Source organism: Pomacea canaliculata, linkage group LG10, assembly GCF_003073045.1.
Source record: "Pomacea canaliculata isolate SZHN2017 linkage group LG10, ASM307304v1, whole genome shotgun sequence".
Classification (NCBI taxonomy): Eukaryota; Metazoa; Mollusca; class Gastropoda; order Architaenioglossa; family Ampullariidae; genus Pomacea; species Pomacea canaliculata.
Window position 1 is genome coordinate 24,133,182 of NC_037599.1, and position 13,920 is coordinate 24,147,101.

General features: G+C 45.9%; 1 protein-coding gene across 1 annotated transcript in view; it reads right to left on the minus strand.

The window, feature by feature from the left end:
* The window catches only part of LOC112573468 (otoferlin-like), a 119,061-nt gene that overhangs the window by 24,249 nt on the left and 80,892 nt on the right, over positions 1-13,920 (minus strand). Inside the window, 3 exon segments of the mRNA XM_025253870.1 lie at positions 3,996-4,084; positions 4,402-4,544; positions 8,155-8,312. Coding sequence (XP_025109655.1) covers positions 3,996-4,084; positions 4,402-4,544; positions 8,155-8,312 — 390 coding nt within the window.

Here is a 13,920-nt window from a genome sequence, read left to right on the forward strand (position 1 = left end):
CTGTTATCGCCCCTCTGCCATCATAAAGCAACAGAGATGGCGGGAGCAGTTATCTCGACTTGTGCATCTTTGAGAACCCTCAGTCTTTCTTCGCCAGCCTCCATCAATAACCTCCTTCACTTCCCTTCACCTTAGTTACCTTCCTAGCCCTCCACCCCTTCCCCTCCGTAACCTCTTCCCAGCCTCTCCAACGTGGAAAAAAGAAAGAGTGAGTGCGACTCGTCTTCAGATAGAGGCAGGGGCCGTAATCGCCACTCTTTCCGTTGTTATTTGCCCCTGAGTTCAACGGCAGGCCTCTTGTTTTTGTTGCGATGTTTCTTCTCTACGGCCATCCTCTATTGATGGCGAGGAGGTGGGCAAGGAAACGTGGTCTTCGACCATGCTCTTTCATCCCTGGACGTGGGGAGTTGTAACCGGAAGTTGCGTACAGTCTGTTTTCTTGTGCTGTATTCCCCTTTGTTCCCGCTGCTGGCTCGGGACTGCAGGTGAAGCAGGCGTCTGTAGTCGGCACATCCGCCTTGTTTAATGAGACTTCCCACCTCACTTCCGGTGTGACAGGCTACTTAGCATGCCGGCTAAAACAAAGGATGGATCGAAATACTCCTTTGTATGTGGACGTTGTTTCTCCTTTCTCTGTGTCCCTACCCCTGTATTTTTATCTTTTTACTGAGAAACCAGTAAATATGGACAGAGAAACCAGCTTTTACTTCCTACACGCACCAGTTTCTCATTTAAAAAAATATTTGTGAAAAAAAACCAGCTAATTGTCAAGTGTTGTCACTAATCGTTTGGTAGTAAACAACAACAACAAATATACAGGAGTGACACACGGCAGAGGATGGCCACAATAAACCATCCAAAGGGCAGTGCACGTGACAGTGTTCTGTCAAAGTAAACATCCATTCAGTAAACAATGGCACCCCGGGTGTAACTGCAACCAGTGCTCTACATGTACACCAGACACAGATTTCCTGTAGAATCGACTTCAGTTTTACTGACGAAAACGCGCCAGGTTGCATGACAAAAGAAAAGAAAAGCAGAAGTTTCTCGACTGTAAAAAGCAGTTTATCTGTTCTCACGGGAGGCTGTTGGAGGGATGTCACTCACAGGCCCCATCCCTGCCTCTGATATTGTGAGACTTTTATTCGGCAACACATCTTTCTTCTTGTTTTAATGACAGTCGTAAGGCTGCCGGTGCAAACCTCTGACTTCTCGGTGCTTGGAACCCAGTGAACTTTGGTTTGACAGAGCAAGAGGAGCTCACAGGCTCAAACACTCGGTTGTAGCTCAATAAACATGCGATTGAGGTTTAAAAAAAAATTAGAAGACATGAATTTGTTATGCTAAATTACTTTTAGTTCTGTTATTTAAACGTCTTTTAAATTAAATGGATATAGAGCTATTTTTTCCTCAAAATAATAAGCAGTTTGACCTATGACCCTTTAGTCGAGCACACTCTACGGTTCCTCTGCTTAGTTATTTCTATGTTGACATAAACATCATGGAAAATATCCTCCCTTTAATGAATACTAACATCTGAAAAAAATCTCTTGACTACAGAAGACATTACTGATCAAATATTTCAATTTTAAGATGCCTAAATTTTCTTTCAGAAACATGGGAAATGTGGGATTTCCTGCTCGCCAATGGTTAGGGAAGAGGAGTGACAGATAGAGAGAAAGAAAGAGGACACAGACAAAGGTTCTGGCTCGCCAATGGTTAAGGAAGCGGAGTGACAGATAGAGAGAAAGAAAGAGGACACAGACAAAGGTTCTGTCTCGACCTCGCTAACATTCCCGTGTAATAGTCACGTGACACAAACGGCGCCCCGCCTGCTGGATGCCGGAGGTTGTTCTGGTTAGAAAGGCGAGTTGCAGGCTGGCAGTCGGTTATCGGCTTCTACAAATCACTTGCATATGGACAGAGAAAACATTCATCTGTGCTATCGTCGGGCTACGATAACATACATCTATAGAACTTCCTACCCGCCTTCACTGCCAGCCAGGCGTTGGCTTATCGTGCGCTCATTGGGGAAAACATACACCATTTATTTTCCCTCAATTGGCCCCTAATCTCTCCATCAAACATCGGCCACTTCCTTTCTTCTCGGTGTTCACAGGCCGTAGTGCCAGAAATAGGCCGGGTGGGGGAGGTAGATGTGTGCGTGTGTGTATGTGTGTGTATGTGTGCGTGTGTACGTGTGCGCGCGAGGTGTCCAGGTGGGTGTGTGTGTTTGTTTGCGCGCGTTCACGCGTATTTACAAAATAAAAAATAAAAATAAAAAATAAAGAAAAGGAGAAAATCGGGAGATCAACAGATTTATTGCTGTCAGGCTTTTTAAAAAAAAATTACGACAGACGTTGCAGGGTGTCATGTAGTTAAACATCAAAGAGAAGGATTGAAAAAAGGAATGGAAAAATGAACGATCGAAAAAGATGTAAAGAAAACTGGTCACAAAAAAGAAACTGAACAAGGAGCATGGGGGTAGGGGGTTGGGGGAAGGGGAGAAGGAATATACAAAGGCTGTTCTTGACAAGTAGTATGGAGGCACCCGAGGGTGTGGGCTGTGGTGTGGCCGTTATAAACATGGCAGACACTCTGACCTTTACTTTCTCCAAATGTTCTTGACACAGTTGCTACAATCCTGTCTTTTACTGACTTCACGCCCAGTCACTCGCCCCTGTCCCGTCTTTCTTCCTCTAACATTTTTCTCTCCTCTGTTCCTCACTCCTGCATCTTCAGCTCTCTCATGCTACACTGTTGCTGCGACAACAACGGCTACACATGCGACTACGACTACTACCACGCTTGCTGCTACTGCTGACGCTGTTCTTAATGTCGTCGCCGTCGTCTGTGCTCGGGAAGGGAACTGGGGTGGAGTAAGGCCACCTGGCTTGTAGGTGGTCAACCCAGCCAAGACGATAGCAGGGAAAAACCCAAAGTCTCATACCGCACACAGCAAGAAACGAACGCCTAGCAAAAGGTTTTGAGAAAGGAAGACACAACAACAAAATGGAAAACACGGAAATTCGATCAGACCAACAATTACAGACAACAACTACCCACCACCTAGAGTCACATTAAAAACAAAATGTGGAGGGATTTCAATCTGAAGTTTTTAATGAAATAAATAAGGTTTAAACGAAAGTAATTTGTAAGTGAGACATCAACACCGAGTCTACATGTTTATGTGGCTGGGGAGTTTTTTATCTTGTTTTCCTTACATTCTCTCTCTCACACACCCACTCTCCCTCATATGTGTGTGTTTGTATTTGTTGCTTCATTTTTCCTGAGAACGTTAATTTTTCGGGAGTCAGAAGAAACATTTATTGAAGAGACAGAACACATTATCAAAACTGTTAAGCAAAATACATTTTATATTGAGAGCAGTTCGCGCGCGCACACTCTCTCACTCAAACATCACTAACAGACTCTGTACTACCTTCCCACACTGTAGTTATTTTTAAGTTTATTTTTATTTTCATCGTATATTTTAAGCGCAGTTTATGTTTTATTTCCACTCTGAAGCACACCAAGCGGAAATGTCCACCCACATCTACACGAGATTACACACCGGCGCACATTTCCTCCGACCTCCGCCCCCTCCCCGTAAATTCCCCCCGTGACCCTGTTTTTATGACCCGTACCCCGGGGTGTGCGCCGGGGTCTGTAGGGGGTCTGTAGGGGTCTGTAGCTGTTTGGCGGCACAGAGTGGTTCACCGTTGACAGACGGTACAGTGTGAGTGCGCATGAGTAAATCTCGACCACCACCCTGTACACCACCCGCATCACTATATTCTAAAGTTTGTGGTAACTCAGTTTCATGTTATCGTGATTTTTTTTATATTAATATTGTCTTATCTCAATGCTACTGCTGGTCTGTATAGTATTTGCGACTTTTCAAACGAGTTGGTATCAATTTCCTCTTCATTATTGCTTTGTCTTCTAAACATTTTCTAATCGGTGGTTAAAATGTTGTTTTTATGTAAACTCACCTTTTGGGCTTCCTTGGCGATATGTCTACACAAGGACCTGGAGGCGGCATGTCCATGGGAAACATGTCCACCCACATCTCAATCTTTCCCTGTAAGACATTGATAACAATGTGAATAGACTCTGCACAGGGCTGTTACAAGATGTTTATGTAACATGAATTATGTACAGGACTTTAATATATGAAAAATATTTATGACACGCTTGACTGCTCTCCTCTTGCTGTTCGAGCTCCTGTCACTGTTGGTGAAGAACATTACCCTCCGTGTGGTGCCTCACAACCAGGGTATCAACAACTTTCAATAGACAACAGCGACCACCATCCCCCACACTACTACCCACGACTATCCCCCACACAGACAGCAGGTCGCCCACCCACAGACATCACACACTCAGGTATTTATTTACCTGTTCGATGCCCGCTTTCTCGGGGTTGTACAGAGGTCTTGTCTCAACGTGTTCAGGGACCAGGTGACAGCCCACCTTGGGTATCTCATGCCAGTTGTTTAGGGCCGCCAGCGCCAGGTGCTCGTCTGTGGCCTTCTTACTACCTGTGTATGGCAGGGTGGATGCTTTCAATGCCGATAATATCATCAGGCAACTTATCATATTCATTGGTTAGTCCAAGACAGAGAGATTAAGAGGAAACTTTGACTATCACAGACTTGTGTCTGCTTGAACACTGTCTCATCGGCAAACAAACAAAGGGTTTTATTGCGTTAAAAATGTATTTGATATAATTTATGATACAAACTTGTCAAAGGTAATTTTATAAAATACTTCAGACGTGCATGCAGTCAAGTTGCACCAAATAAACTTCACAAAGTCAAAGGTCAGACACGAACAGTTCTGTAAACAACAAGTACACACACTCATGTCACCTCTGTCAAGCAAAGACAACTGAACACAGCTCACAAGTGGCTTTTCACATTTGATGAAGACATTTCTTTTCCAGTTAGTCATTTTCATGAACATATGCATGCGTGTGTGTGTGTGTGCGCTCTTGTCTGCACATTTATGAATATTACAAAAGTCATAGAGGTACATACAGATGAACAAAGCATGCAGGATGGAATATAAGCGTGTATACTGTGTGTGTGAATTCCATTAATAAAAGTAATAAAAATAATAATAATACACATTTGTGTACTGCCTGCATTAGCTCCCTTGACAAATATTTGGTTGTGTGAATCAAGTGTCATGATATTATGAATTATATTGTCTAAGTTGTAAGTCTCTGTCTATGAGACAGCAAACAAGAGGACAGGTATTAGTAGCGATTGTTGACATGTTTAATCCACAACTGTAGCTTTTATAAGCAAACCTGTGAGAATTATACAGAGCTGTGTCACAGGACAATGACAATGAGAAAAGTAATATTTATGTTGACAGAGGCATGTCATGTTAATGATATTAATAATAAATACACTGTGCAATGAAGCTATGGTATATTAGTAGTTGCAGTGTGTGATGGCAGCACTCAAAGCACAAAGCTACAAACAGGTGTTGAGTTCACATGCTGGACTTCACACCACACATCACCTGTCTTCCAGGTAAATAAACACACCTTTGCCTTGTTTACCAGAAATCCCGCAACCATGAGAGCACATGAAGAGAAACAACCAGGTGTTCATTACTTAGAGATAGCAAACAGTAGATATTGGCAAAGTAAACATGATTTTACTGTAAGTAGTGTTCACCTGCTGTGGAAGATTATTATAGGATGGCATCAGCATCTCTATGTTCAGTGATGAACCTTGACCATTATCTCAGACAGGGCTAGGTCAGAGTTCAGTCACTCAGCTAATGTTTAATTATCATCTGGTAGCTGACCATTTGTCACACACCTCACACTCTGGGCTCCCCCTGCCCCCCTGGGATGTGATGACTAAATTATTTTACTGTAATAACATGAAATCATTACCCAAATTATCTCCATTTATACACACGTGGCATCAGTAATCAACTTATCTTGATGTAAACACACAACAAGAGAGAACATTCAGTTCTACAAACATGGAGGGGATGAGGTTTGGGGTAAAGATTTCACAGCAAACAACAGGAAGGTGAACAACAGACTGAGCAGACGATGTACCCAGTGACGGGTGTGATGTAAGTCGCTCTAGGTCAGACAAATCGGTTGAGATTTTCTCCATGACGATGATGATGATGGTGGTGATGATGATTGATGATGATGATGATGATGATGATGATGATGGTGATGTGTTATATCACTTCAAAGTTTTTAGCGACTACATGTTGGTTTAGTTTTTGAAGAAAAGCTGGAATTATTGCGCGTAGGTGTGTTGTTAGTACAAGCATTATTGCCTCGAGGCTTGGCCGAGCTTTTGTGACTACATTTCTGTGGTTAGAACTTTTTCTACTTGCCCACACACTACAGTTGTTATTTGCTTGTCATCTCAACTAAACAATTTCCCTCCACCGAGGTCAGTGCACAGACATCTGTTCATACGACACCTTGCGCGACACTTGGCTCCGCTTGTATTGGGTCCTCAACGAAAGCTAGGTTATCTTCACCACCCGGGGTACTTTCACTGGCCTGCGACCCTGTCTGCTTGACTGGGGTCTCCTGCACTTTGTCTGAGCGCGTGCGAACCCTGGGCACTTCTCGTTTTGTATCGTGCTTTCTCGTCTGACCTAAAGAGAGCGTGCCGGGGGAATAAAGCACCAAACATCAACAGAGCAGACAACAACGACACAAACGTCACATGTGAACACTGATCACAGCAATGTATCACACAGAGCAGGGTGGGGACAGGACAGAAGGTAGGGAATAATAATAATAATAATAATATAATAATAATAATAATAATAATAATAATTCCAGCAACAACGACTTTGGGTCCAAAGAATATTATTTGATCACACGACACTGGTCACCCAGTTTCAGACTCAAAAGCGGCTAGAATGCTCTCCCCTGCCCGCCTCCCAGCCAATCGTCACTCCCCTACTCGCAAAGCCTCGACATGAATACTCTCCGTTGTAAAACCAAACACGACAACAATCCCAAACACAAACACACTCTTGCGGGCTCCAGTTGCCAAACATCCTGTTCACCTATGCGTACGCATGCTTATGCAAGAGGCTTTGCTTCTCGCCGCGTGTTTGCGCACGGCACACAAGCAGAAGGACTTGGGTCGGCCTCGGACGCGCCAGCACCTCAAAACACACACACTTTGCTGCGCGCATGCGTGGTGGCATGCGTGCGCACATAATGACGGGACATGCCTGGAATTAGTCGATATTCATTAACGTTCGTTTGCCGGCCATGTTTTGTCAACACCGGCCCAGCGAGTGACGTGGGCTCGCGCAGGGGCTGATGGGATTGTAATCAGGAAGCAGTATGGCTGCGCATGGTTTGGGACATTGCCTGGCAAATAGAGACCAAACGCAAGGAAGAGGAGGCAAGGCATGTTCGGGGTGTAATGTGCCGACGTCGACGGGGAGGAAATGAGTGAAACGGGACACGAACCATCGACGTCTTGGTTGTAAGGACATCGACCGAGTGGTCGATGAGGCCATTATTGCGACTGATCGATCATTGTCTGCACACGCGCTTGTGATGACTTGTTGATGCACTTCTTGCAAAGAAAACAAAAAGATGGTCATTCATTCGTCGTTAACCCACACTTCCAACGCTCATACATTTACAGACAACACGGGCGGTGGAGAAAACTGCAACAAATACTTGAACTGGGAGGTGAAGCACCGGGGTAAATAAATAAATAACATAAGATATACTCCACGTGGAATCACATCAGGTGAATCACATCACGTGGGTAAACAAAAAACATCAGATTACATCACGTCGACGAATCAGATGTCAAAAGATGAAGGAAGGAATATAAACAAATAGACAATTAAAAATGGAGAAACAGACATACAGCAGAAAGACATGCAAGCATGCACGTGCGTACGCACAAGTAAATACATGAAAACACAATGCAGGTAAGCAATTGAAAAAGAAAGAAAATACGAAAAGAAAAATAAATAAGATGAAAAGAAAGCCCTTTTGATGCAAGACAATTGAGGATACATTTTGATACAGAAGTGAAGTGGAGACAAAGATGAAAGAAAGTGAAAACGAAGAGAGCCTGACTGTGCAGTGGGCGGCAACTGTCAACAAGAATCACTGCCTACCATTTTCATCCTCTAACTCGCACGAAGCCTCGAAGATGCGGTTGGCGATGCGGACCTTGCCAGGCTGGTAGTAGGGGCCGTCCACCTTGCCGTCCTTGCACAGCTTGGCCAGGATCTGGGTGGGCTTCAGGGGGTCTCTCCAGGCGTTGTACCCATAGCTGTGAAAGGAAAGAAGGAAATATGAACAATGCCTTTGTTTCTCTCAGTCCACCTAGGATGCTGTGAATATGGATAACTGTAAGGGGAAGTGTGTTGTCTCGCGAAAGAAAGAAAAAAAAAAATGTCCGCAAGACCCCAGAGGCCCGTACACTAGGCACGTGCACCATCTCACCTAATGTCTGCTGATGGCCGGTGTAAACCTGACAATAACCAAAGCCTGGCCTTGCGAGAGGTCACCGAGTGCCTGGCTGCCAGCAAAGTGAATTGAGATCGACAATCGCAGCACACAGACCCCCACAGCAACCCCCGATGTTTAGACCCCATTCTAACCATTTACACCTTATTATGCAGTCACCAAGTTTGGTATGACCTCGTGACCTCACGACACGGAGGGCAAAGGTGAGGAGACTGACGCAGGATGCAGTCGTGCCACTCAGTAACATCTGGAGCAGCCACAAAACTTTCTTCATTATTAAAATAATCTTCAGTAAGATATAAACATCCGGGAATAATGATACCGCACGGTAATGGTAGTTAATTTAATATGATAATTCTACAATCTCTGACTCACAAATCTGTTTGGAGGTAGCCATGACACAGACGTAGCCATGACACCACCAAAGGTAGCAGGATGCTTACCGCCACCTTCACCCAAATGAGACTAGTGTAACACCACAATACCACAGTAACAGCCAGAAAATTATAACAATGACAAAAGATAGTGATAATTGAGTAGGACTATGTCATGGTTAGACATGTACATCAAGATTGGTTGAACTGTCAGTTCAGGAGTGATGGAGAGAAGCAAGGAGACAAGAGAACGTATATTAAGCTATTAAAGGTCATGAATTCAATGCTGCACTGTCCTCTACCCCACCTCACCCACTCCATCCACCCAGCTTTATCTGCTCCGTGTTCCACGGTACAGTCCTAAACCCTCCCCCTCCCACGCTCCCTTCCTCCATCCTTCCCGTCTCCATCTGCATCCTGGCATTCTTCCGTGCACGCTCGCAGGCCGTTGGTAAACGTTTGAATTCCCGCGGGAGTCAGCGCGGAGTCAGGGAGGAGTCAGGAGGAGAAGTTTGCAAGGACTGGGTGGGCAGCCCCCAAGCGCTCTCGCACAACAATTTACAAGCTTAAAATCAAATCACCCATCGCCGCTGAGAGAAAATTTTCAATCCAGTAATGCCAATTAACAGAATGCGTCTCCGCCGAGCGAGAGTTCCTTGCGTTGCGGCGGGAGACAACCCCGTGCCTGCCTGCCGAGCGCGGGAGGCCGCCTGGCTGGACGGCCAGCAGACGAAGTAATCACGCGCGAGGGCCGCAGTCCCGCAGCGCATTTGTGGCAATTTCCATTCTATTTCCTTCCCATTAATGCCTGTCATGCTCGGTGCCTGCCCACTCTGTGAAATATTGACAAAAGTTTGATCCCCGACCTTTCTGCGAAATCGCCCGAGGCAATTGTTCTTCCTCCCCCCCAAGCTTCCCCTCCTCGCCAACACTGGTACCCGTATGTTGGTGGGGTTCCCACACCTTGTCCTTGTTGCACCGTCAAGTTAGTCTACTCGGAGGATACCACTTCCGATCAATCCCTTGACTCACTAGAGGTATTGGCGGGGTTGATGGGGTGGTGGGGTGGGATGGGGATTGTGGTTTTATTGAATGTGCGTTTTTTCCCCTCAATTTCTTCCCGATGACTGCTGCATGATGGGTAATGCGGTGATTGGCTGTTGGTTTACAGCGGCACGTGAAGGTAAGTCAGTCTGTTCAGTCAATCAGTTGAGTCATTAAAAGCACTACAAACCTTAACTTGTGTTGAATGACTTTTCTGTTTTCTGGAAATTCTTGCTGCCCGCCTTTCGATTCTTGGTAAAAGAAGGAACAAGTGTTTGGCTTACTTCCTCACCACTACATCTCAGCCATCGTGTCGTTCTGACGTCACTTCCGTCATGTAGGAAAGGGAACCATGAGGTCAGCACAAAGACTAGTCTAGTGATGTTTGTGGCACCGGAAGTTGCTGAGCATCTAACGATGTGAGAAGTGTTATCTACATTCATCATCATGAGAGGGCGTTACGGGTGTGAACTATAATAAGAACAGTAAGGACTTTATTTTCAAACTGTAATAACATGAGTAAACAATATTATTTTAGCAATAATGACAGGAATAAAAAAAATTACAGAAATAACAAAATAAATAGTTTTATCACAGATTGTGTCTGTATCATTTCCTTAGGTAGTTCTGCCGACACGTCAGATACAGTGACAGTCTTGTGTGTATATATATGTGTGCATGTGTGTTGGTACACAGTCGTTTATTTGTGTGTTTGTGTGCGTGTCCCGCTCACAGCGACTGCAGACACCCTGTCAATGGACTTCCCACTGTGTCCACCCGACAGGTAACGCCCACAACTTCCCGACACCGGCGCTGGCCTCCGTCAAGGTGAGGTGTGATGATCATAAAGGTCGGCGGCCCGGAGATGATGTCAGCGGCAACAGTCCCTGCAACCGTGGTCACGTGACGCAGACGACATAAACACTTCACGACAACCGTCGAGGGCTCGCACCATCAAAACCTGTGGCAACTCCACACAGTTCCTTAGCTTGCGACAGAATTATTTCTTCTTGACTGAGTTCACTGACCATTTTTATGGATGTCGAGAAAACAATTTCGCGTAGTTGTCTGTCCATAAGGCCGTTCTTGACCGAAGAAATATGGACAAAAGTTTGAGCATGTTTTGTAGAGGTTTTGTATAATTGCCAACCGTCTTCAAATTTTCATCAACATTTGTTCAGCTCAGAATGGCGAGACTCCTGGCGGTCCATTGTATTACATTAAGGGAAATGTTTCAGGTAGTCCAACTTTCTGTTCGTAGGATTGAAAAAATCTCGTATAAAATGTTGATAAAACGAAGCCAGTAGCAACAATAAAAACCCTTCAACAGGAACAAATGTTACAGGTAACCACTTGAGGGTAGTAGGGTAGTGAGGTAGTCACTCTACTTTATCTACTTCATGTCTGTGTGTCTGTCTGTGTGGACTGGGCAGGAGCAGAACAGACTCCCAAACCCTGACAGGGAGAGCAGTCAGTTGAGCACCACAGAGTTATGCCGCTTTGGAGAAAAAGTCAAGCACCCCGAAGGAGCCCTCCCTTCCTTCACAGTCACGTGACGACGGAGGGTGCACTGCCGCACGAGGTGTGAACGCTGAAGGAGGGTACGGGTGGGAGGCGAAGGATGGAGGGAAGATACGGGACACGATAGGTTATAGACCCCTGCGCGCGCTGGAGACGGCCTGTCAGCTTTGATCAGCAACTACTCCACCTCCGGTCCCTCCTGCATTGTTGCCCACGGACCCGCTGCTACGCCGGCAAAATGAAAGGATCCTTGTGAGGAATGCAGGGGAGGGAGAGGGGAAGCTGCACCACCCTCTGCGACACAGAGGTGTAGGAACCAGGCTAGCAAGGGGTCTGGAGGTGCTACCCACCCTTTAAAAATACACTGAAGTCAAGAATGTGAACGTTCACTGTCAGGATGGAGTATGGCATCCACCCCTTCCCGAAAACCTGAAAATCTTCCTCCGCCACTGCGACAGGGTGTTGATGATTGTTCCTGGAGTGGGAGGCCACAACAATCCTCAAATACAGTGAATTAATTTACCCCGAGTGTTAAAGTGCCGCCCTGTGAGTGGGACTGATTGGAGCCCGGCCAGGATGTACCCGGGGAGCAGCACGCACCCCGTGACTCTTGACAGCTCGTGCGGCTTTCACGCTCCCGACACGCCAGCCATCCCGCCCCGTCATCCCTTGCTTCCGGAAGCTGAGGAACAAAGGACTGGAGCCGCAGGACTAAGGAATGAATTGCTGTTGTTATCGCACTACCCACAGTCGGCAACATCTAATCCAGGGTTTACGGGATCCTAGTATCGGGATCCTATCTACGAAACATAAACTTCGTCCTTTTTTATAATTTTAGTGAAGTGACAGAAAACACGAGCAAACAAAGACAACTCAGCTTTTTCAAGAACAAAGTAACACTTTGAAGGCTACAGTAGTGGATTCTGGGGATCGAGGTCCGCTTCTTCTCTTCCTCGAAAGAATTTAAGAATTATGCTATGATGTGTGACAAAAATATTTTAAACATTCCTCTGACACCAAAACTTTCAAAATCAAAATATGAGTCGGTAGAAAAAAATAATTTACTTCTGGATATTTCTTGAAAAATTAATAGACGTTTTTCTCTTTAAAAAAAGAAAAGAAAGAAAGGTGTTTGTCACACGTGCCGACATTTCCCATCTGACCACAGTGAGTTTCGTAAAAGTAATGTTTTCACCCAACGAATGTCACTTGGTGCAGATGTTGAGAGTTAACCACTCCCTCCCCCACCCGTCCGCATCCTACTTGGAGGAAAGAGAATGACAGAAGTAGAGGCGGGCTGAGCTCGAGTCTTTCTTTTCTGAGAGAAGAAAAATGTCTTCCCTCCTTCACTCGCTCCTGACGCCTGACGCGTATGTTCTGCGAAGGTCGCACACCCCGTGTGTGTGCCCACGACACCCTCGTCTTTGTACCCGACACATCCATCCCCCGCCTGGGGAGGGAGAGGGAGCAGCTTGGCAAAGAAAGGGGCGGGGAGCTGGAAGCAGGCAATAAATACATCAGCATCCAGCGCCACGACACAGCTACCGGCATTAGTCGGCCTCAAGTCTGTCATCGCCTTGTGTTTCTCTCTGCACTTCATTTGCTGTTCGTCTTGAGAGATGCGCCACGCTTTGCCTCATCCACTCCCCTTCCCTACCCCTAGTCGCTCCCTCCCTCCTTTCAAACAGTCGTTATTTCCACCCGCCCCTCCTTTCTGCTACTCTTTCTAACTTCCCTTCGTCGTTGCTTCGGTTATCGCCATCGTCCTCACTGAAAGCATTTAGAGCAGCCTGAGGTAGGTGTGTGTGGTCGCAATGTTTTCTGTCTCACCCTTCTACCTGTAAATGTACCTGGAGAGATCACACATCTCAGGTAACTGCTGCTGTTGCAGGAATACAACCTGATGCTTCTCATTACAGTAGGACAGATTCCATAGTTGTCAGACAATTATGATCGGTGTGATGTATCTTTCATTACTGTGAGGTACCCCGGTTATAAAGCTGACCAAATTTACTGATCCCGAGATCAGTGGTGTAACCCTTCCCCTCCCTCCAATCTTCCTATGACCCGAGACTACCTCCACCTGTAGACTTCAGTCGGAATTCTTCCCACCTGGTGATGTCATATCGCATCAGTTGCACAGGTAACACGCTCACCCAACCACCACCATCTTGCTCTCTACACAAACTTTTCTTGTCTCCACAACAAGGTAAACACCAGGTATTGCTGCGAAGGTAATATTCCGCTACTTATGTGTGTAATTATCTGTGCATCGCATCTTTAGAAAGCTAAAAACTCTGTGCACTGTCTCTGGTTTCTGGAGGAGCTGCAGCCACCCGCCACGGGCTGTTGGCGGTGAGAGCGATGTAGTCGCGAGTTGTTTTCGCAACTGGCGAACATCACCTCACGGTCTATCGCCTGGGTGGGTGTCTTTAGTCATGCAGTCGACACCCGGCCACTCAGGGGTATACG